The sequence below is a fragment of the Procambarus clarkii genome, chromosome 27, assembly GCF_040958095.1.
Source record: "Procambarus clarkii isolate CNS0578487 chromosome 27, FALCON_Pclarkii_2.0, whole genome shotgun sequence".
In the NCBI taxonomy this organism is placed as follows: Eukaryota; Metazoa; Arthropoda; class Malacostraca; order Decapoda; family Cambaridae; genus Procambarus; species Procambarus clarkii.
The window spans coordinates 7767580-7792315 of NC_091176.1; the positions used below are offsets into that span (position 1 = coordinate 7767580).

General features: G+C 48.6%; 1 protein-coding gene across 2 annotated transcripts in view; it reads left to right on the forward strand.

Annotated features, from left to right (window-relative positions):
• Positions 1-24736, forward strand: part of LOC123762721 (probable serine carboxypeptidase CPVL) — a 108795-nt gene that overhangs the window by 75974 nt on the left and 8085 nt on the right. For both annotated transcript variants that reach the window (XM_045749434.2, XM_069332308.1), the window contains exons 8-9: positions 12082-12189; positions 14644-14790. In XM_045749434.2, coding sequence (XP_045605390.1) covers positions 12082-12189; positions 14644-14790 — 255 coding nt within the window. The remainder of the gene's footprint in view (positions 1-12081; positions 12190-14643; positions 14791-24736) is intronic.

The window sequence follows — 24736 nt, forward strand, 5'->3', positions numbered from 1 at the left end:
GGGTTCAGCTGGAGGGGTTCTTACTCCTGTTTGCCCTTGGGTAGAAGGTAGTTTTGTCGCTGGCTGAAGGCGGTACTGAGCTATCTGATACACGCACAGCGACCAGTTCTGTTCATCTGGAGATGTTGTGCTTTTGCGGGGTTTTTGTTTTGTTGTGTTTTGTTTTGCCTGGCGGGGGTCTGCCAGGTGTGGCGGTAGGACCACTTGTAGGATTTTGGTGGCCCTCCACTAGGTCCCCATGCTTGCACACATCACAGGGGTTCAGCTTTTAGTGGTTTCCTTGGTAGCTCTTGAGATAACTGGTTAGCAGTACCTCACCTGGGCTTCCCTTAGCAGTCAGCCTAAGGGCCCTGGAAACCCCCCTTTGGGGTTCAGTGGTCCAATGTAGGAGACCTCTGAGTTCCGCCTCGCCTTGTGCGAGTTTGAAGGTTGCTCTGTCCCCCTGTCTCAGGGTAGTACTCACCATCTGCCTCCGCCATGCTGCCTGTTAGCGTCAGTGACACCTATGACCCGGAGTCCTGTGAGTGGTGTTCTTTGCTTGTACTCCATTCATCTAGTCCACTGAGACTGATATTTGGGTGCAGGCAGCTTTAGCGTTGCATGCAAGGTTTAGGTTGCAGCAATGTGTGAGGTTTAGGTTGTAGCAACGTGCGAGGTTGGTTGTCTTTCTGGATACCCCGCAGCTGCCCCACTGTGTTAGGCTTCGGGGATTGCCCTTTCCGGATCGGTCCGCAAGCATTTGAGCCTGGTCCTCCTGCTTGAGCTTTTGATAAAGCCAGTGGGCCCCCTTCATCCCTGCTTTTTCTCTAGAGGCAGAAGATTTGCAGGACGGCTCAGCCCCGGGTCCTGACGTGGAGGATTCTAGGGCTGGGGAGTTGACTTGGTGGGGCCTGGGCCCCACTTGTCCCTGCTTGGGTGTTTGGTACCCTCGGCAAGGGGCTTGTTGTTGTTATAGGGATTGGAGTTTCCTATCCTCCTCCCTGTACAATTTTGTTATGAGTTTGACTTCTCCCCCGGGTTTGGTTCCGAGTTCCCTTGGGTTCTTTGGTTCCCTCCTTCTGGAGGTTTTGGCTTTCCGCATCCCACCGAAGAAGGTGTGGGAGGCCCTTGCATCTTTTCTCCTGCGAGACCCGGATTGCACGTCGATAATGAAGCCTTCTTCTTTCAGTTTGGCTCCTTTTTTTCTTATTGGGTGCGTTACAAGGTGCCAGGGTCTTCCTGACTGGCAGACTGCTTTTTCTTTCGTTGGGGGCTTGGCATTCGTCCTGTCGAACTGCGCACTTGCATGGCGAGAGTTGCCTACAGTTGTTCAGGTACCTGGAGGGTGAGTTGGAATACCTCAATGCGTGCTTGTTCACCCCCGTCCTTCCTTTTGATGTTGGCCAGGTGCGGCTTCACGTGCAAGTTCCCTCCCTTTCGGCATCCCTGGTGGTCGAGACTTTGAGCGCCCGTGGGCACTTTGCTTCGGTCTTGTGCTTCTTCTCCTTGCTGGAGCGGTCTTCGGATTGGCTTGTGGTGGGTGTGGAGGAGCTGGGCTCTGGGCCAGTGTCCGGTGTGCTTGCTTCGTCAGCTCGGACGCCGGCTACCTTGGTGAAGTTGTATCCGCCGTTTCTGAGGGAGGCGGTATCCTTTCTTCGCTTCTCCCCTCGCATGCTGACAGGCGGTGCTCCTCCATTTTTTGAATAGTCTTGGGCCCTTTTTTTGGGAGGGGGGGGAGTAAAGAGGAAGGAGAGGCATAGGTGAAGGGAAGTATAGAAGTGGACCCTGGCACATAGATTTTCATCCTCTTTTTGTCCATTGCTGTTTGCAGAGTCTGTGGTGGTGCATTTTCTGCTGGCAGCTTCGTCTAGTTGACAGCCTATATTGGACTGGTAGGTTCTCCGGGAGGGACCGTGGAGGTCCTGCACGGAAGGGTCATGCCAGGTCTCGGGGCTTCGGTCGTTGTAAGCCAGTAGTGCCAGATTCAGGACTGGCCCTCATGTGGGGTCATTGGCTCTGAGCGTCAGTCAGGCTCTCATAGTGGTCATCGGCCCTTTCACGGTTCGCGCTGTTGGTGGGGCAATAGAGGGGAGGCTTGCACTGTTTGTTCTTGCCTGATCTCATGATTCGTGTGCAATTCGGGTCTTTTTTTCTCTGGCCTGCGGTGGCTTGCTTATTTCCTTCTCCTTCAGGGGGATTGGGGCTTGTTGGGCAGGCCTCTTCCCCTGCGCTCGGTCAGGTCATCCTGGAGTGGGTTTCCCACCTGTTTTCAGTTCCGAAACGGGACTGGGCAGATCTGTGATTCATACTGGACTTGTCCCGTCTGATCCCTGGGTCTTTTGCCCCTCCTTCAGATGACTACTCTGTCTTGAGTCCAGCTGCTTTTGTCCCCAGGTGCCTGGATGGTGTCTCTGGACCTCCGGGACGTGTATTAGCACGTCCCGATTCATCTGGTGTTCAGGGACTGGCTCGGTTTTGTTGTGGAGTGACACTCTTACTGCTTTCGTTGCCTTCGTTTTCAGTTTAGATCTGACACCTCGCGTGTCCACACGCCTTAACTGGGTCATGGTGACCTGTTTGCATTCTGGCTTACCTCGACAATTGGTTGGTATGGGCTCCCAGCCAATCTGCGTGTCTGCTTGCCAGGGATTTGGTTCTTTCTCAGCTCACCGGGTTTGGGTTCTTGGTGTACTGGAGGAAGTCCCATTTGGTTCCCTCTCAGGTTTGCAGTGGGCTGGGTCATGTGTGGGAGTCTCAAACTGTTTTCTTGTCTCCCTCTGGCGGCGTTGTTGCGGCTATTGTCCCGCTTACGACTGTTTTTGGAGGGCACCCGGGTCACACGTCGGTTGTTTGGGCGGCTGTGCGGTAGCCTGATCCTAGATGTGCTGGTCTACCCGTTGGGGTGGATCTGGCTTCGGCGGATGTTCTGGTTTCTTCGGGGGCGTCCCTTTCACCGCTCTCATGATCGCTGTGTTCGGATCCCGGGAGCCTTGTGTCAGATGCTGCATCACTGGCTTCCTCTGAGGGTTTTTCAGGGTTCTGTACCCTGATGCCTCCCTGAGCCCTCGCTCGATGTATTCACGGATGCCTCATCTTTCAGCTGGGGTTTTGTGACCAGTGCTCACCAGGCCGGCCAGAGTCAGTGGGGTCCGTCCTTCCGTCAGGCTCACAGCACAGCGCCGGAGTTCGCAGTGGTGTGGCATTCGCTTCAGAGGGTTCGTGTTGTTCATGGAGCAATGATCCGGCTCCATTTGGACTGTTCCCCGGTGGTTCATTGTCTTAATCGCGACTGTTCGATGCAGTCCTTGGCTCATTGGGGCTGGTCGTTTCAGGTGACTCGTCTGCTGTGTTCTCGGGGTTTGGCTCTCCTGGCGGTTCACGTTCAGGGGGTGTTAAACTTCCTGGTGGATGACCTGTCTCGGTTCATTCACCTATCCACGGAATGGACGGTCGACACAGACTCGTTCAGTTGGCTCTGCCGGACGTACGAGCACCTGAAGGTGGACCTCTTCGCATCGACTTGGTCGAGGCGCCCTTCACAGACTGCGAGGCCCTCGGGGTCGGCTGGACAGGTCGAGTTGGGGTTACCTGTCCCTCTTCCCACCAGTTCGGTTATTGCTCCGGGTCCTGGTTAGCTTAGAGAGACTTACCAGGGATGAGTAGTCCTGTTGGCTCTTTGGTGGTCAGCCCAGCCTGGTTTCAGGCGCTTCTTGCACGATGTCCGAACCCGAGGGTTTTCCCGCAGCTCCCGCCTCTTTCAGCAGATCGGTCCTTTCCAGTACGTGGCTGGTTCGATCTTCTTGCTTCTCGTGTCTGATCTTTTTGACACAGGTTTATCACCACTTGTATGGCGATCAGATGGCTTAGTTGATGTCCCACCTGCAAGTTTTGTCTTGACGGCAGTATGAGATTTCCAGGCGGTCTTTCAGCACTTTTCTCTTTGTAGGTTGTCTTCGATTTCTGGTCGATTTTGTCCTTTCTCTCTTGGTTGTTTCAGGACCATCTTTTTATGCCAGATACTGTCGCCTTGTTTCGGGTGGCGCTGGCAGAGCCGCTGCAGCTTGCATTTGGGGTGGATTTCACTTCTGCTCCGTTCCACAAGCTTTCTCCGGCGTTGTTTTCACCTCCTTCCTGCTCATGCACCACCTGAGCTGTCCTGGTCTTTGCACCGGGTGCTCTCTTCTCTCTTCTTCTCGGTTTGGGGTAGCCCCCTCGGCTCAGGACTTTTTCTACGGCTCTTTTTCTTGTTGGCATTGGCCTCTGAGGGTCGGGTCGGAGTGTTTCATGCTCTCCTCCGGCGCAGGGGTTTCTACTCTTTCTGTCCTGGTAGTCATTTCTTCATTTGCAGTCGTCTCCTTTTCTGGCGAAGAATGAGTCTGCTGCTCTCTGGAGGGGTCTTTGAGTTGTTGATACTTGGTTGGTTCGGCCGGGGGTGCGTCTTGTTTTGTGTCTGTGGCACTTCGCTGTTATTTGTGCATTACAGCCTCGGTGGCAGAGAACGAGCTTTGGGGTGAACCAGTGTCCCCCTCCCTATTTCAAGGCGCAGGGTCTCCCAGGTTGTCCTCAGGATTATTCGGTCCAGCCAGCCTGTGGTCTTTCCCCGTGCCCACGCCGTTTGTAAGTTTGGCATTCGGCTGCTGATTTGGTAATGTCCTGGCCTATCTTTTGGGCACGGGGATATTGAAGGTCGAACAGGGTCCTGGCTGCACATGACCTTGTTAACGTTCCTAGTCCTTCTCGGGCGTGTATAGCTTTGAGTCGTAGGTTGCGGCTTGTTGTCTCGACTTTTGAGTTGAGGAGTGAGTGACGACTGCCTCCTAGGTGGGTACCTTTTTTTCTTATCTTTGGTAAGGTAGCTCCGGGGAGCCAAAGGGGCTCTCCACAGAAAACCAGCGTTGAATGTAATGAAACATGAAACGCCATTTTCTGGGTGAGACCCGGAGGCTTCCTGGCATCCCTCCCTCCCTCCGGTTGGCATTTTTTTGCGATTTTGATACTCAGCCTCTGAACTGAGGAAAGTTGCCGGCGTTGAGGTCTGGGACCTCCCCGTCCCCCCTCCCAGGGAGGGGGAGGTTGCGCAGATGGATGCGCGGCGGTTGTGGTGATGTCATGTTTGTTTCCTTGTTTTTGATTGGGGAGTTCTGTTTGCTAGTTCGGCTTTCGGTTTGCAATTTTTGACCAGCAGTAGTTTGTTTTGAGAATTCTACCTCTTTGGGTGCCTGACCTGGTAGATGGCAGACAAAGACTGCTTCCAATAACACGGGGGTGTCTTTAGGCCATTGCTCTTCGTGCCTCTCTTGACGGGGGCCAGGTTCTGGCTCTGGTCCCCGGTAGGCTTAGAACTCCTTTGATTGACTGTTGCCACTGTCTAATATATACACATCAGCCCAGTATAAGTCCGGGGAGCCTCCTGGTCTCACCCAGAATATGGCGTTTCATTACATTCAACGCTGGTTTTATTGTTGACACATGTATCACAGTTGCATGGAACATTATGAATGTTCTACTATATACATATTGTAAAGGACACAAATATGCGTCATACGATAAAAAAATAAAAATAAAACCGCATTGGAAATACACAGAACAAATAATTGAAAATATATGTGTGCCAACTTGTGGTGCTTGAGTGGCACACGCGGCCACCTCAGGGAGCTTCATGCACTGGCAACCAGCCCATGATGCCCCCCCCCCCTTCCCCCCTTCTCCATAACCCCACAGCCAAAGTAAATGGATTTTTTTTTTTTTTTTACATGTATGTGTTCATGGAACGGAATTTATCATTTTACAAAGAACAAACAAAATTTTATGAACACTCGATTTTTTGTGCACAGGGGGAATGTCACAATAAACTCAGCGCACCACAGTGGTTAATAAACATTGTTTGGCATTCATTCTCAAGAATGTCAAGTTTGTAGGTCAATATGTGTTGAAATGAAATCAAGAAAAAATAACAACCCAAAAAACCAGCGTTGAATGTAATGAAATGCCATTTACTGGGTGAGCCCCTACGGCTTCCTGGAGCTCATTGGGCTAATGTATGTTATATTAGACCGGGACATTAGCTAAGGAGTTCAGACCTACCAGGGACAGCGCTAGAACTTGGCCCCTTCAGAGAGGTCTCAGGGAGCAATGGCCCTGGAAAACCCCCCTTGGGATTGGGGTTTTCCTTATCTGCCATCAACCGGGGTTAGGCACCCAGAAAGGCAGGCATAACAAAACAAACCCCACATGGTAAAAAACTAAAACAGAAAATGGAACAAGAGAGGTAGAAACTCCCTACAATCCCAAGAAAACAAGCAAACAAGCAAACATCACACTTTACTGCTGCGCCGATCGTCCGTGCAGCCCTCCCCGCCCCGAGATGGGGAGGGGGGAGCCCCGGACCTCACCACGCTGGCTGCCTAGCATCAGTTCGGAAGCTAAGCTTTAACCAACACGAAAAAAACGCCGACCGGTAGGAGGGAGGGTTGCCAGGGAGCCTCCGGGGCTCGCCCAGAAAATGGCGTTTCATTACATTCAACGCTGGTTTTCTGTGGGGAGCCCCTACGGCTCCCTGGAGCTTCATACCCAAAGAGAAGGAAAAGAAAGGGCTGACCCAGGAGGCAGTCGCCACAAACTTCACAACGCGAAGCCGAGACAACAGGCTGCAACCTGCGACCCATGGCAACAGGCTGCAACCTGCGACCCAAGGCAACAGGCTGCAACCTGCGACCCAAGGCATGAAGAACGGATGGCCAGGAACCTGTGTGACCCACAAATCCTCGCGCCCGAAATGAGCCCTAGACGTCAACAACACAACAGCGAAAGCTGCAAACGTCCGAACAGCACAGGCGGAAGGATAGACTGCAGGCTGGAAGACTTAAAAACTCTGAGGACGACCTGGGAGACCCGAGCATTGAAACAGGGAACGAGGGGAACCGGATCACCCCAAAACGCAGCCCGAGACGTGGTACGCAGGTAACGGCAAAGAGGCGCAACCGGACAACACAGGACACACCCCCGGCCGAACCAATCAAGCATCAATAATCCAAGGACCCTGCCAGAAAGCTTCCGTCTCGACTGTCGCCAGAAGGACGGAGAAAGGCTGCAAACATACAAACCTACCAACTGTACCAAAGAGCAGAAAACCCCTGCACCGGAAGAGCCAGAAGCTCCCTGACTCGACCCACAGAGGCCCATGCCAACAAAATATGGCCTATGAAAACTAAACTTGAACCGAAGGGGCTACCACAAACTGAGGAGAAGAAGGTAAGAGGGCACCCTGATCAAGGACCAGGATGGCTCAGGTGACGCACGAGCAGGCCAGAGGTGAAACAAAACACGAGAAAGCGTACGGAACGGGGCAAATGTGAAGTCCACCCTGAACACAAGCCGGAGCGGCTCTGCCAGCACCGCACAAAATGAGGCGACAGTAAGAAACATCAAATAACTGTAGTTCTGAAAACCCAAGACAAGACAAGATAACCCGATGCAAAAGAGAAGACAACCAACCAAGAGCAAGAAAAAGGTGCATAGAAACACCAGGAACGTTGTACTGTTGCCGAGACAAAGCTCGCAGGTGGAACACCATCAACGATGCCACCTGATCACCACAGAGATGGTGATACCCGCGTCAAAATACCAGACCCGAAGAGCCGAGGAGAAGGCCGAACCAGCCACGTACTGGACCGGTCCAACCTGCCAAAAGAGGCGGAGCCGTGGGAAAACACCCCGGGTTTGGACACCTATCAAGCAGCGTCTGAAAATAAAGCTGAGCCAGCCACCAAGGGACTATGAGGACTACTCTTCTTGGGAATGGACTCCAACCGAGCCAGAACTCGAAGCAACAGCTGAACCGGGAGAAGAGGAACAGGTACCCCCACCTTGACCAGTCCTGCCGAAAGGCATCTACAGTGAACGCCTCGCAGGCGGGTAAGGGCGCCACATGAAGGGAATGAAGGATGAAGGGAAGGATGGATGGATGGAGGGAGGGATAGAGGGGACGGAAGGAGGGATGGAGGGGAGCACCAATGATCGTCTATAAGGACTGGTCAGTCCTGGTGCTTATTAACTAAACTCCCTGACTGATCAACCCCCGACAACACTCATGGATCCATTTGGGTACAGTTTGCTCCCATCCACATTGGGGTTTCTATACGCCATTGCTCCTCACACCTCTCTGAGGGGTCAGGTTCTGGCTCGTGGTCAGAACCTGGGCAAGAACTCCATGCACATTGAATGATGAAAGACAGTTATACATATCCATTCAGCCTGGATAGCTCCGGGGAGCTGACAGGGCTCCTCCCAGTAAAGGTATAAGTCTCCAACCTCTCGCAGTATTAACAATATCACTTGCTTTGGACACCGATCACGTCCATTTTTTTTCTCTTGAGTCCTAGCCATGGACAGGACTCGTGTCCACCACAAAAATATTTGTATAAAATTAATTTTTTATCCGAACAACTTCAGGATAGTTTCAAAATAAGCGCCTTTAGAATGCGCACAATTTGATACCAAATGAAAGATGTAACACGAAACTTGATGTTAGCACACTTGAAAGATAAATACGTTTTTGGGTCTAAATTTTAAATTTTAAAATATTTGTTAAAATTCTATTGATTGTGCTATTATTATGAGACTAGTTTTAAAATGCGCGCGAACAATTTGATACCAAAATGAGCGATGTAACATGAAAATTGATGTCAGAACACTGGAAAGATATAAATAATTTTGATGATGAGCGTCCAAAATTAAAATATTTCTTAAAATTCCAGTTATTGCTCTATTATTATGAGACTAGTACTAAAATGTGCGCCTTTATATTGCAAACAATTTGATACCAAAACGAGCGCTGTAACATGAAAATTGATTTTATCAAACTGAACGAGTATACACATTAGGTTGTGGTGTGCATATTGGTGCTCATTCACGGGTAATTTTAGGCTTTGCTGCGGGGGAGTCTTGCCAGGCTTTTGGACATTATATGAATATTTAATTGCAGGGAATTTAATTGCTAACACAATGATACAAAAAGGAACGACATGGCTCGAGAATTAAGGTGAGAAAACTGAAACGAGTACACATATTTTACTGATTTTGTGCACTCACGGGTAACTTTGCCGACTTTAGGCTTTGCTGTGGGGAGTCTCACCAGGCTTTTGGACATCATATGCATATACATCTGTAGGGAATTTAATTGCGAACACAATGATACCAAAACGAACGACGTAGCACAAGAATTAAGGTGTGAAAACTGAAACAAGTATACACATTTAGGCGTCGCCGCACACTTGCCCGCACCATTAGCCCCATGAAGTCAAAGTCTGAGGGCGATAGTGTTAAAAAGGGTGTAAGTCTTTACCTTCTCGCAGTATAATAAAGGGTATAAGTCTCCAACCTCTTGCAGTATTAAAAAGGGTATAAGTCTCTACCCTCTCACAGTATTAAAAAGGGTATAACACACATTACATTTCAACTCTTTTTTTTTTTTTTTCCATGTTGTAGTTCAGTCGATTAACCACTTAACTGCACCAACCGAGTATTCTCGGTCGGTGGGAAACTGCGTCAACCGAGAAAACTCTTTTTTATTTTTTGGTACCAATTCTAAATGTGTACGAGGTTGGTTGTGTACGAAATGGTCTCTTAGGACCTCCAGTGAGAGGCAGCCAACTTTGAAAAAAATCCCAGAATGCCCTAGGGCTGCTGGCTGAGTTAGTACTGAATGAGCAACCATGAGTGGTGCACGCGCTTCTGGCTCCCAAACACCTGTTCGACGCAGTGTTGAAAGATAATGCTCTGTCGGTGAAATTTAAACCTTATTGTTTGAAGAACGTAAGGGTCATAATATTGGTGAAGCTAGGTGCAATAAGGACCTAACACAAAGGTCGGATGCAAGTGATACAGCACCTATGAGGACAATACAGCGAGCGTATCCAGTTGTAGCTCTGCACGTCACCCTTGCAATCCTATGCTATCTCCAATTTATTTAAATGATACATAGATGAATCGTTTTCTGTGTTCAGTGATGATGCATCTGATACAAGTAGCATAGATGAACAGTGTTAGCGGCTTCCATGGTGGTGTTTTCCATAGATATTTTCAAGAATACCTGAATCTCTGCCTAACTGACGGACACTCTTTGAGGCTAGCTGAATCTCTTCCTGACTGACGGACACTCTTGAGGCTAGCTGAATTTTTTCCTGTGTGGGACCATACAAAGCGATCTTTTCAAGACTACCTTACAAATTGATCTTTTCCTATAATCTTTTCAATACTACCTTATGCTTTACAAGCTTGGCTACATACAACCTACAAGTACTAAAGCCAAGGGTGTATGTGAGTGCTCTATTTGCAAGCACACAGAATGATGAAATAGGAAGCGAAAATTTATCTGTACCTGGTACACTGAGAGCGAAGTTGCGCTGTGCACCAGTGGACTACTTCGTTGATTATTACTCACTTCCGAAGTACTGAGTGTGTAATACAGTGTGTTACTGTGTAAATAGTGTGTGAAACTGTACATATTGTAATTTTAGTGAATTTTTAACAGGTAATATTGAGACAATTAACATTTATTGTGGACACATTACTGACACATGTATCACAGTTCCACGGAACAATATGAACATTCTACTGTATACATATTGTAAAGGACACAAATATGCATCATATACGATAAAAAAACAAATAAAACTGCATTGGAAATACATAAAACAAATAATTGAAAATATATTTGTGGCAACACCCGGTGTTAAAAAAGGGTATAAGTCTCCAACCTCTCGCAGTATTAAAATTGGAACTTGATAAATACATTGAAGGATATCTGGTCAATCAGGCTGTGAGCAGCAGTGTTGAACAGCCTGGTTGACCAGACTACCAAATAGGAGGCTTGGTCGAAAGGTAATTGAAAGGTAATCCAGTAATTTGGATTAAGGTGACTGAAAGTTTCTAGAATCTATGATCTCATATCACAGCACAATCAGAGAACATTGTATAAACATCAGAGGTCCATGGTTATTCAACATCCTCCCAGCGAGTATAAGAAATATTGCCGGAACAACCGTGGACATCTTCAAGAGAAAACTAGATAGTTTTCTTCAAGGAGTGCCAGACCAACCGGGCTGTGGTGGGTATGTGGGCCTGCGGGCCGCTCCAAGCAACAGCCTGGTGGACCAAACTCAAACAAGTCAAGCCTGGCCTCGGGCCGGACTTGGGAGTAGAAGAACTCCCAAAACCCCATCAAGCAGGTATCTTTGTATTAGTCCATATAGGTTACTATCATAATTTAGCTTTAGTTGGTAATTTTTTGCTGCTACTCTTTATAATAAAACAGGAGGCGTACGGATTTAATTGGCTAAAGTAAAGAATTAATTCATTTTATGTGTGTGTGTGTGTGTGTGTATATATATATATATATATATATATATATATATATATATATATATATATATATATATATATATATATATATATATATATATATATATGCGAACAAGTGCGAACAAGCCTGAATGGTCCCCAGGACAATATGCAACTGAAAACTCACACCCCATATATATATACAGTATATATATATATATATATATATATATATATATATATATATATATATATATATATATATATATATATATATATTATATATATATATACATATATATATATATATATATATATATATATATATATATATTATATATATATATACATATATATATATATATATATATATATATATATATATATATATATATATATATTATTAAATATGACCGAAAAGGTAAGATTAATAATTCTAACACGAATTTTCTCAATCTTTCGTACATTACGCTTCACTGTTGGAGGTAAATCAAAAATCACTTCTCCAAAATTCATTTTTATTTCATTTTTTGAATTTTGGAGAAGTGATTTTTTATTTACCTCCAACAGTGAAGCGTAATGTACGAAAGATTGAGAAAATTCGTGTTAGAATTATTAATCTTACCTTTTCGGTCATATTTAATAATATATGTCTACAGGAAAGACTGCTACCAAAATATACTAATATATATATATATATATATATATATATATATATATATATATATATATAATGTGCCCATTAATTTTTATCACTTGCAGGTATTTGATGATCTTTTGAATGGAGACAAATCGGGTCAGCCATCATACTTCACCAATGTAACTGGTCTTACTAACTACTACAACTATATTGCCAATGGAGAGCCTAAGGTCAGTTAATATTTGTTTTGGATATTAATGTATAAAATACCTAGTATAGTATCTTGAAAGTGAGTGAAGATGTGAATTTCATAAACAAAGTGATGGGTACATTTCTGGTACTTTATCATAAAACGTTAAGATATTTTTCACAGACACGCTTGTCAAACTTAGACAATATTATTGCTTAATATCTTAGCTGTATTAGTGACCAGGAATATGAAAGGTTGGTATTCATGACAATTTGTTTAATTTTTTACTTACATTAACCATATATCATTCTGACATGTTGTCATTCTTAAAGCCTGATATGAGAACAGGCTTCCAATTTACTTATTGTGGTTTTTGTAAAGTGGTTTTTACTTGCTGCCTGCCGGCAAGCATAATCATCTCAACCTGGCTATGCAAGCACCGGAAGATATTGTCAAGTTCTCTCTTTAAAGTTTTTTGTGGTATCAACAGTGTTTCTAATATTGAGTATTTCAAAAGTCTTAAAACTTTGTTATCACCATGATGTCTGTGATTATTGCACCCTTCAGTTTATTGGTTGTACATTTTCAGCCATACTGTGTGTTGCTTAGCTGATCTTCATGTCCACATTAGGCAACTGATGTACAAGGGTGCTCTTTACTGTAAATTATGAGACATCTCTTTCATTCTGAAGAGAAAACTATGAATGCATTAAAGTGATGGCAATAGATTAGAATTTCATGGAATCTCCAAGGGAGGAATTTAGGATGATATTCTTTTCTGTGGAGAACCCTTTTGACTCCCCGGAGCTATACTGAGCTGATGTGTATACAGTATATATTAGACCATGGTAACAGTCAATCGATAGATTGACTCCATGAGCCCACCCAACCCAGACATCTGGCTAGACATGACGCATGGTATAGAGGACAACCTCGTTCCCCCCAGCCAGGAGGGAGAGACAAATACTCCAGTGTAAGGTGACAGTCACTTCACCTAAGGGGATGGCAGAAGAGGCCGCTACCAGCCAGCTCACCCCTCCCGAAGCCAATCAAAGGAGAGGCACCTGCAGTGTTTGTGGGAGCAACATCAGCATCAACTCGGTCTCCAGAGTCATACGCCAACATGGTGACTGTCCTGGGTCAGGGAGGCCTCCCGTGGGAGGAGGCAGCACTCAGGAGCCTGTTGCACCAGTACAAATCGCAATAGATTACATTGCAACAGACGACCTGCTAGAGGCAATTAAAGCAACGTCAACCAGGACACTCACCCACATCCCAAAGGCCTCTTGCCCATTTGCTGCCGGGAAATACATGGACCTCAACGGAAAAGTCAACAGAGGGTCAAATAACCTTGATACACCTGATACCATCAAAGCCTGGCACAATCTGTTACTTTTTGGCAATGCATGCTTAGGTGTACCAGACAGAGGAGGCAAGACACTGGCCTCATCCGTCAATAAAGCAATTAGGGATTTTCTTAGGGCTGACAACCTAGTCCGCCTCCCCAAACACACCAAACACTGCCGAGGCAGACCAAGTACGACAATCAGTGACAACAGAAAATTAGGTACCCAAGTCAGCAAGAAAATTGAAGAGGGCAATACAGTCGGGGCACTCAGGTTGATCACAAGTGAGGACAAAATTTTGCCCAGGGATGAAACCACAGCCCAAGCACTGAGAGAAAAACACCCCCTCAGGGCCGTTGGGGGACCTCCCCCACAGGTCAGGGGTTCCCCCTAACCAGGAACCTCTCGTCCTCCGGGAGTCAGAGGTTTATAAAGCTATTGTTTCATTTCCCCCGGGCTCCTCAGGAGGTTACGCAGGGGTCAGACCTCAACATGTGAAGGAAATTGTGAACCCCTGTTCTTGGCCCAGCTGCAGAAGTGCTCCTGACAGAAATCACAATGTTTGTCAACAACTGCCTCGCCGGGTTAATCCCTGATGAAATCAAACCATTCTTCTTTGGTGCATTCCTATGTGCCCTGAAAAAGTAGGGGTGGGGGGGTCAAACCCATTGCCGTTGGTAATACCCTTCGCTGCCTAGTTGCAAGGGCTGCTCTCAGAAGTATCCGAATGGAAGTAGCCACCATGCTGCAACCCATCCAGCTGGGGTTTGGAGTCCCCCAAGGCTGTAAAGCGTGGCCCATGCTGCACGAGCCTACATTAGCTCTCTTACTGAAGACCAGGCAGTAGTAAAATTAGATTTTAAAAATGCTTTCAACTCGGTCAAAAGGAAAGCAGTCCTCACTGCAGTCCAGGAACATTGCCCAAGCATTCTCCCATTTGTGTCAGCAGGCTACAGCAAAGACTAAACCCTTCTGTTTGGCAAATATGAAGTCACCTCAGCATAGGGAATTCAACAGTATTCTCCCAGTATATATATATATATATATATATATATATATATATATATATATATATATATATATATATATATATATATATATATATATATATATATTTATAGATTTTATAAATAAAATTATATTTGTAGGATATGGATTATTGGACGCTGTTCATCAACAAAACTACTGTACGCAAGGCCATCCATGTTGGAAACTTGACGTTCAATGATGGCTCACTGGTTGAGACATATCTTGAAGAAGATATCATGAAGAGTGTTAAGCCATGGATTGAAGAGGTAATGTAATATTTGTGTCTTATTAAGTCTCATGCTTTTGATTACTTCTACATTTTCCTTAAAAAATTGGTTAGTGAGATGGAATTGGAGTCTTTATTCACTAAAATTTATTCTCAACTTAGAGGGAGTCATTGTTAATAGATTCTTTCACATGACTTGAATGATCCATAATTATTGTAACAAATTTGGTAAATTTGCCAGTTATGAGCAAAGTGTGTATGCCAGGTGAGACCTGCACCTGTACTTCAGAAACCTGCTTGAACAGACAGATACGCTCCATGCAGGTCATTTCCATTTCATGTAATTTAAGCTGTTTTTCATTATTTTTTAACACAAATTCAGTATTTTTTTATTGGCAAAGAATTGTAAGCGTATATAGTATATATGTACAGTGGTATGTTGGTGTATGACTGCCCTAGAGTCCGATTTTTTTGGTATACGACGTCAGATTCATCGTAAAATTTAAATTGGTGTACGACATTTGCCTTGGAATACAACGTCTATTGATACTTGTATGGGTCAAGTGAGCACGTGGTGCTGGGCACAGGGCGAGGCACACTCATTTGTTTACCAGTGTATCCCACATAGTGACACTTGAATTCTTTATAAAGAATTTAATTGTTTTTCTGCTTTTCTGAGGGAAGCCCCATCTGCTCCCCAGAGCTATCCAGGCTGATATGTCACTATTAGCTTTCTGGCATCAGTCAATGTGCATGGAGTTCTTGCCTACCAGAGTCCACGAGCCAGAACCTGGCCCTCTCAGAAGGGCACGAGGAGCAATGGCCTATAGAAACCCTAGTGTGTTTGGAAGCATTCTATGCCTTCCATCGACCGGGTCTGGCACCCAGAAAGGTAGGTGCCCCAAAACAAAACCCTATTCGGGGAAAAATATTGCTACTGAAAGCCGAACTAGTGGACAGAACTCCCCCAACGAAAATTAGCAAATGAGCATGACATGTTGCCACGCCACTGTCTGTGCAAACCGCCCACTCCCTTCCCCGAGCAGGGGAAGGGGGAGCCCCCAAGACCCTTCGCTGGCAATCCAACCGGCAGTTCTTGGCTGATGTGATACTGGCTAGTCGAGTGCCTCTGGCTCCAGTTTTTGTTTTCAGTTCCTGTGCCCTTTGGCTTGGTCTGTCTCTACCGGTGTTGTGTGAGCCAGGAGTAATTTTCTACAGTACTCAGGCTGCAGGCGCCTAGGGTTTCCTTCCGTAGGTGCCCTGTAAGTACTTTCCTTGGGGCTTGGGGCCACCTTCCACAAATCACCTTGGGGCCTACCTCCTGTCAAGGTTCACCCCCTTCCTACCTATGGTTGGGAGTCGTCCCACGGGTCTTTGCCCCTCAGTACCAGGTGCCACTGCTCGCTCTGGGGCACCCCCAGTTAACTAAGGGCTGGCCTTATATATACCCCTAGCGAGTGGAGAGGTTCAAGTCTACCTGTGACACACCTGAACCTGCCCGTCTTGACACTGGGACCCTCTCTCTTTGATATCTGGTCTGCTCTAAGGTCACGAGCTGGGTGTTTATACTCGTGTCCCAGCAACACGTCAGTGGTCTCATTAGTTATCTTAATTTAAGGATGCAATCTCATGTGCAGTGCAAGGTGATATAAATGGTTTCACTCAAAATAGCCCTAGAGAATGGAGGCTCACTCAAATACATAGGTAACGAGGCTCACGTTACTCGTTACCTATGACCACAGGTACGGTCCTCCTCCTCCTCCTCCTCCTCTCACTTGGGGTACAGGAGTCAGGTACCTGTGCCGTCATCCTCCTTCTCCTCTCTCTGGCCCTGTAGACACACTTGCAGTTCAGCACAGCTTCCCCTTGCCTCACTTCCAGTAGATTCGGCCCAGCCGTCGCTACTCGCTTGATATGTAGAACGTGGTCCGCCGGTCGTCCCAGACGTCTTCAGCCCCACGTTTGCCCCTGCTACAAACTCTTGATTATAGAGCTCTTGACTCTCTATCCCGGCCAATCCTTGCTTCCTGGCACTCCACGGGATGTCTGCAGTACTAAAGTGATGCTTAAATCCACTGGTAGAGGCTTTCTGGCCTCAAGATCTGGAGCTCACTCGAGCGCGTCCACACTCTAGGGTAGCTCGTGACTTACTCTGCCCGCCCAGGCACCAGCCGCCCTGGAAGCCCTCCATCTCATGACGTCACACCTCCCAAAGGCTCTCGTCATTGGTTACTTCTGGCACGTGACCTCACCTGGCCAATCAGATGCCGGGAGGTGTCACAACGTTTTGGAGGAAAACAGAATGGCTCGGCGCCATCTTGTGCCCCAAAAGGGCGTAAGTCCCTTGCAAAATCACACTTAAATGGCAATTTTACAGCCAACCTGATAACGCTCCACACTGTCACACATGAAAATGTTCCCTGGATATTAGAAAACACTCAGGTTATGGAGATATTACTCTTTAAGCTGGGTTAGGAGAAATATAGGGGTGGGACACCGTTACACTCCGTTGTGTCTTTTACTGCGTGGTACTAGGCCACCCTTGGAGTCAGCTGGGGTTTTTGTTGTCCTTGCTTGCCTCTGGGTAGGATGTATTTTTATCACTGGTTGGAGGTGCAGGGTACTGCACAGCTAGTTTTCACCTATTGTAGCAGCAGGCTCTGTTTTGCCTGGGTAATTTGTCCTCTTGCAGGGTTTTTCTTTTGTTTTAGTTTCCCTGCTTGGTGGAGGGGGGTCTGCCTTTGGTTGGTTGCCTCTTTTTATACTTGGGGGTCTTTTCTCTAGACATCTCTGTGTTCTTGGTGGTACCCCCTGCTTGGCCCCTGTGAGTGGACACATCCTGGGGGTTCAGCTTTAGAAGGTTGTTCGGTAGTTTTGGGCGTTGGTTTGCAGTACCCGCCTGGGCTTCCTTTAGCAAGCCTATGCAGGGTACATGATATGTACCCTACATGTACTGAACATGATTTAAAGGTGCAGGCAGCAGAGGCATTGCACGTGCAGTTTAGGTTGTTGCAATGTGATAGGTTTGTTGCTTTACCCAGATGCCCCAAGGCTGCTCCGTTTTGGTTATAGGGGCCTGGACTTGGGGTGGGTGTCGCTTCAACTTTGGTTCCATCCGTCCCTCCTTGTTGTTCTCCTTCAGTGGTTCATTCAGCCCCCCCCCCCCCCTCCCCCTTGCTGCCGGCACTGAAACATCTGACGGTTTCAGTGGTAGGGCAGGGGTTTAGTTGGTGTTGAGACTTGGGCGGTCTCGGGGAGTCCCCTTCCGGAGTTACGGCGGAGGCATTTGAGCCTAGTCCTCCAGCCAGAGCTTCTGGGTCTGACCAGAGAGGCGTTGGGGGGGGGGTGTACGACAGCTCGGCCCCAGATCATCAGGGTGAGGTTCCTGAGGTGGGTGAGGGGTTGACTTGGGGGCCTTGGGCCCTGTTGGACCCTGCCTGGGTTTTAGTACCCTCGGAGTGGGGCTTGGTGTTACAAGGCGAGGGGTTCTCTTTCGCTCCCTCCTCGTACGAATTGGATTTGGCGTCTACCCCTTCCCGGGTGAGGTTCCATGATCCTATGGGTTCCTCGGTCCCATCCTTCTGGAGGTTTTCAGCTTCCCACGTCCCGACTCATGTGGTACGGAAAGCTCTTGCATCTTACCTTCTGCACAACCCGGATTATGCTTTCTGGATGGATCCGCGTTCCTTTCTAATTACCTAAGTGTAGTTACAGGATGAGAGCTATGCTCGTGGTGTCCCGTCTTCCCAACACTCTTTGTCATATAACGCCTGGAAACAAAGTATGTATGTGTATAGATCTTCGTGTCCGTGCTGGGTTCGTTATGGAGTTCAGGATTCATCCTGGTTGGCAGACTGCCCCTTCTTCTCGTTAGAGGCGTGGCACACATTCTGTCGGTCCTGCGCACTTGAGTGGAATGCGTGTGGAAGGAAGCTCAGACAGCGTTGCAGGTTTTCCTGGGTGGCAAATTTGAGCATCTCAGTGCATGTTTGTTCTTCCCGTCCCTTCTGTGGAACGTTGGTGTGATGTAGCTTCATATGCAGATTCCTTCCTTTTGGCTGCCTTGGTTGCAGAGGATTTGCGTAGACGTGGCCTGCTGGCTTCGGGCCTGTGTTTCTTCTCCCTCCTCGAGCTGTCCTCGGATTGGCTTGAGTTGGATGTGGAGGAGCTTGGGGCTGCTTTTGGGTTTGGTGCGGGGCCCTCGGTGGTGCATGCATCGTCTGCATTGTTGAAGCTGTTCACGCCGCTTCTGCGGGATGTGGTTTCACGATTTTTTGCTTCTTGGCTCGCCTATTGGCAGGCGGTGCTTGCTTCTTCCTTGGAATCCGCTTGGGCCCTGGCTCTTAGGTTGTCTTTGCCTTTTTGTCCGCTGCTGTTTGCAGAGTCTGTGGTTGTGCAGTATCTGCAGGCGGCTTCGGCTAGTTGCCGTCTTATGTCTGACTTGTTAGTTCTCTGGGGAGGGGGAAGGGCCCTTGTGAAGGCCTTTCCAGGAATGGTCATGCCAGGGCTTGGGGCTCTTCCCATCATGGTAGGCCGGTGGTGCCAGATTCGGGGCAGGTGCAGCTTTCGGTTCAGTCTTCTTCTGGTCGGCGTGGGGATCCTCTGGTGCGTTGCTTAGGTTCTCATAAGGTGCGTCTGCCCTTTCGCTGTTTGTTCCATTGATGGGACAATGGTGGGAGACTCGCTCTGTTCGCTCGTGCCTGGTCCCACGATTTGTGGGCTTTTTGGGTCGTTTCGTGTGGCCTGCGGTGGCGTTGGGTGGCTCCTCCTCCTCCGAGGGGTTCGGGGCTGGTGGGGCACACCTCTTCTCCTGCGCTGTCTTGTTATCTCGGAGTGGGTTTGCTTGGGCATGGTAAAAATGACCTCATCTCTCAGGTGGGGTTCCGCCTTTTTCCGGTCCCGAAACGGGACTGCAATGACCTCCGAATCATTCTGGACTTGTTCCCTCTGAACCTATGGGTTTAATGCCCCTCCTTTCGGATGACTACTCTGTTCCAGGTCCATCTTCTGTTGGAGCCAGGCACTTGGATGGTGTCCCTGGACATCAAGGACGCATATTGGCTCGTCCCAATTCATCCGAGGTTCAGGGACTGGCTCAGTTTTGTTGTGGGGCATCAAGTTACTGCTTTCGTTGCCTTCCATTTGGCTTGAATCTGGCACCTCGCATTTTCACACACCTTACTCAGGTCGTGGTAACCCGCCTGCATCTGTCAGGTGTTCGGGTTTTGGCCTACCTTGACAATTCACATTTTTGGGCTCCCAGTCAGTCTGTGTGTCTGCTCGCCAGGGATTTGGTTCTTTCCCAGCTCGCCGGGTTCGGGTTCCTGGTGAACTGGTGGAAGTCCCGTCTGGTTCCCTCTCAAGTTCGGTATTGGCTGGGTCGTGTGTGGAACACTCAGACCGCTTCCCTGTCTCTTCCTCCAGCGGCTCTGCTTCGCCTGCGTTTCCGGCTTCGTCTGTTCTTTTTCTAGGGTTTGTGCAGGAGCCTGAACTTTGCCATGATGGTCTACTCACCAGATCGGGTGTGGCTTCGTCGGCTGTTCTAGTTCCTTTGGAGATGTCCCTTCCGCCTCTCTTGCGATCACTGGGTTTAGCCTCTGGGGACTTTGCGTTGGTTGCTGTGTCACTGGTTTCTTCTTCTTCAGGTTTTTCAGGGTTCAGTGCCTTGGCGCCTACCTGGGAGCCGGTCGGCCGTACAGCAACTAAGTCACATCAGCTACAGAGTTCTGTAAAAATACTTAGTATCAGTGTGCCAAAAACTGGTCCACTTAAAGAGGCACATGGAGCAGTGACATTTATTTCACACGGAGCAGTGACATTCATTTCTGTGGAGAGCACCTTCGGCTTCCCAGAGCTATACCAGGCTGATGTGTATATATTACACAGTGGCAACAGTCAATCAAAGGAGTTCTAAGCCTACCGGGGACCAGAGTCAGAACCTGGCCCCCCTCAAGAGAGGCACAAGGAGCAATGGCCTAAAGACATTCTTCCCCCCCCCCCCCCCAGTGTACTTGGAAGCAGTCTTTGTCTGCCATCTACCAGGTCAGGCACCCAGAAAGGTAGGAATTTAAAAACAAACTACTGTTGGCCAAAATATTGCCAACCGAAAGCCGAAAAAGCAAACAGACCTCTCCAATCAAAAACGGGAAACAAACATGACGTCATTACAACTGCCGTGCATCCGTCTGCTCAACACCCCCCCCCCCCCTCCCTGGGAGAGGGACGGGGGGGGGGGTCCCAGACCTCCACGCCGGCAACTCTCCTCAGTTCAAAGGCTGTTGTGTTGGTGAACGGTCGAACGGTCGATCGCTCTGGCTCCACTCTTTGCGCAGTGCGGTGTTGTTGCTCTGTATTGTGGTGTGTGAGCCAGGAGTAACACATGAGTACTGGGGCTTCATGCACCTAGGGCTACCTTCCCTAGGTGCCCCGTAAGTACTGCCTTTGCAGCTCGGGTTATTTTCCATGAGCCGTTTAGGAGCAGCTACCTCTGTGTGGTTCTGTCGCTGCTCGGTGATTGCCTGCTCTTGGGGATTCAGCTGAGGTGGTTTTTACTCCTGTTTTCCCTTGGGCAGGAGGTAGTTTCGTTGCTGGCTGGGGCGCGAGGTACTGTGCAGCTGTCTGATATATGCATAAAGACCAGTTCTGTTCACCTGGAGACGTGCTTGTGCAGGGTTTTTCTTTTGTTTTTGTTTTGTTTTGCCTGGCGGGGGGTCTGCCAGGTGTGGCGGTAGGACCACTAGTAAGTTTTTAGTGGCCCTCCACTAGGTCCCCATACTTGCACATGTCGCAGGGGGTTCAGCTTTTAGATTGTTTGCTTGGTAGCTCTGAGATAACCGGTTAGCAGTACCTCGCCTGGGCTTCCCTTAGCAGTCAGTCTAAGGGCCCTGGAAACCCCCATTGGGGCTCAGTGATCCATTGTAGGAGACCTTGAGTTCCACCTCACCTTGTGCAAGTTTGAAGGTTGCTCTGTCCCCTTGTCTCAGGGTGACACTCACTGTCTGCCTCTGCCATGCTGCTTGTTGTGTCAATGACACCTATGACCCGTAGTCCTGTAAGTGGTGTTCTTTGCTTGTACTCCATTCACCCAGTCAACTGAGACTGATATTCGGGTGCAGGCAGCTTTAGCATTGCATGCAAGGTTTAGATTGCAGCAACGTGCGAGGTTGGTTGCCTTTCTGGATGCCCCGCTGATTTATACTGGTAGTGAGGCTCAGGCGGCCTCGGGGATTGCCCCTTCCGGTTTGGTGGCGGAGGCATTTGAGCCTGGTCCTCCTGCCGGAGCTTTTGGGCCATGCCAGCGAGCCCCCTTCATCCCTGCTTTTCCGGTGGACTCTGCTTTTTCTCCAAAGGCAGAGGGTTTGGAGGACGGCTCAGCCCCGGGTCCTGACGTGGAGGATTCCGGGGCTGGGGAGGAGTTGACTTCGGGGGGCCTGGGCCCCACTGGTCCCTGCTTGGGTGTTTGGTACCCTCAGTGTGGGGCTTGTTGTTACAGGGGGGAGGGGTTTTCCTATCCCCCCTCCCTGTATGATTTTGTTATGTGTTTGACTCCTCCCTGGGTTCCAAGTTCCCTTGGGTTCTTCGGTTCCCTTCTTCTGGAGGTTTTTGGCTTCCTGCATCCCACTGAGGAAGGTGTGGGAGGCCCATTGTGGCTTACCTCCTGCGAGACCCGGATTATGCCTCAATATTGAAGCCGCCTTCTTTTTGAGTTGGCTCCTCATTTCCTTATTGGGTGCATTACAAGGTGCCGGAGTCTTCCTGGCTGGCAGACTGCTTTTTCTTCATGGGGAGCTTGGCATTCATTTTGTAGGACTGCGCACTTGAATAGCGAGAGTTGCCTACAGTCGTTCAGTTTTTCCGGGAGGTGAGTTGGAGCACCTCTAGGCATTCTTGTTCGCCCCTGTCTTTCCTTATAAAGTCGGTCAGGTGCGACTTCACGTGCAGGTTCCCTTCCTTTTAGCATCCCTGATGGCCGAGGATTTGTGCACCCATGGGCACTTGGCCTCGGTCTTGCGCTTCTTTTCCCTGCTGGAGCTGTCTTCGGACTGTCTCGTGCTGGGTGTGGAGGATCTGGGTTCCGGGCCAGGGTCTGGTGGGCTTGCTTCAGCAGCTCGGGTGCCAGCTGCTTTGGTGAGGTTGTATGCACCGTTTCTGAGGGAGGCGGTGTCTGTTCTTCACTTCTCGCCTCGCATGCTATCAGGCGGTGCTCGTCCATTTTTTTGGAATCGTTTTGGGCTCTGATAGATTTTCATCCCCCCTTTTTTTTTGTCCGTTGCTGTTTGCAGAGTCAGCGGTGGTGCATTTTCTGCAGGCGACTTCGTTTAGTTGACGGCCTTTGTCGACTGTCAAAGAGTTTTGTCTAGACGGCAGTATGAAATTCCTGGCGGTCCTGTAGGTTCTCCGGGGGGATCATGGAGGTCCTGCCCGGAAGGGTCGTGTCAGATCTCGGGGTTCCTTCGGTTGTCGTAAGCCAGTAGTGCCAGATTCGGGGCCGGTACCTCCTCTGGAGCCGTCGGCGTCTGGTCCACTGCGATAGACATTCTCTCAGCGTCGGTTGGGTTCTTGAAAAGGTTGTTGACCCTTTCGCGGGTTGCCTCATTGACGGGGTGATAGGGGGGAGGCTCGCGCTGTTTGCTCTCACCTGGTCCCACGAATTCGTGGGCATTTCGGGTCGTTTCCTCCGGCCTGCAGTTTCCTCCTCGGGTCTTCGCGTCTGGTATTTTGACGCGAGTATCACCATCTTTGTGGTGTTCAGGTGGCCTTGTTGATGGTGTCCCACCTGCGAGCTTCGTCTTGGCGACAGTATGACATTCCTGGTGTTTCTATGCACTTTTTCTTGCTCTTTGTACGTTGTCTTCTCTTTCGCATCGGGTTGTCTTGTCCTTTCTTGGGTTTTCAGGACTACAGTAAATTGATGTTTCTTATTGTTGCCTCGTTTTGTGCGGCGCTGGCGGAGCCGCTCCGGCTTGCGTTCGGGGTGGACATCACATCTGCCCCGTTTCGTACGCTTTCTCGTGTTTTGTTTCACCTCCGGCCTGCTCATGCATTGCCTGCGCAGTCCTAGTCCTTGATCAGGGTGCCTTCTTATCTTCTCCTCAGTTTGTGGTAGCCCCTTCAGTTCAGGTTTCTGCTTCTTGGTACTGGCGGTAGATTTGTACATGTGCAGCCTTTCTCCGTCCTGGCGACGGTCGAGACGGCTGGTTTCCGGAGGGGTTCTTGGGTTATTGATGCTTGATTGGTTTGGCCAGGGCTCCCCCCTCCCCCTCTCGGGGCGGGGAGGGCTGCACAGACGATCGGCGCGGCAGTAAAGTGTGATGTTTGCTCGTTTCCTTGGGATTGTAGGGAGTTTCTACCTCTCTGTTCGTTTTTTTTATTTAGTGTTTTACCATGTGGGGTTTGTTTTGTCATGCCTACCTTTCTGGGTGCCTGATCCCGGTCGATGGCAGATAAGGAAAACCCCAACCACAAGAGGGTTTTCCAGGGCCATTGCTCCCTGAAACCTCTTTGAAGGGGCCAGGTTCTGTGCTGGTCCCTGGTAGGTCTGAACTCCTTAGCTAATGTCCCGGTCTAATATAACATACATTAGCCCGATAAGCTCCAGGGAGCCTCTGGGGCTCACTCAGAAAATGGAGTTTCATTACATTCAACGCTGTTTTTTTGAGTTCCCCAACCAATTGCGGCCAAAATATGCCACTTACGATTTTTTTATTATTTTTCCCGTGATCAGGGAACACAAATTAACAGGTTAAGAATTTTTTTTTTATTATGCGCCAGTGGGTGTCAAACGCCAAATTGCCCTTAGCAACACAAGGGTTGAACACTATGACCTCTTGTTCTTAGTTCCGGGTTTCAGGAATTCTTCCCTATCAATTTTATCAATTCCTGTTACTATTTTGTACGCAGTGATCATGTCGCCTCATTGTCTTCTATCTTCTAGTTTTGCATATTTAATGCCTATTTATTTAGCAATGATAGGGTAGCTATCAGTT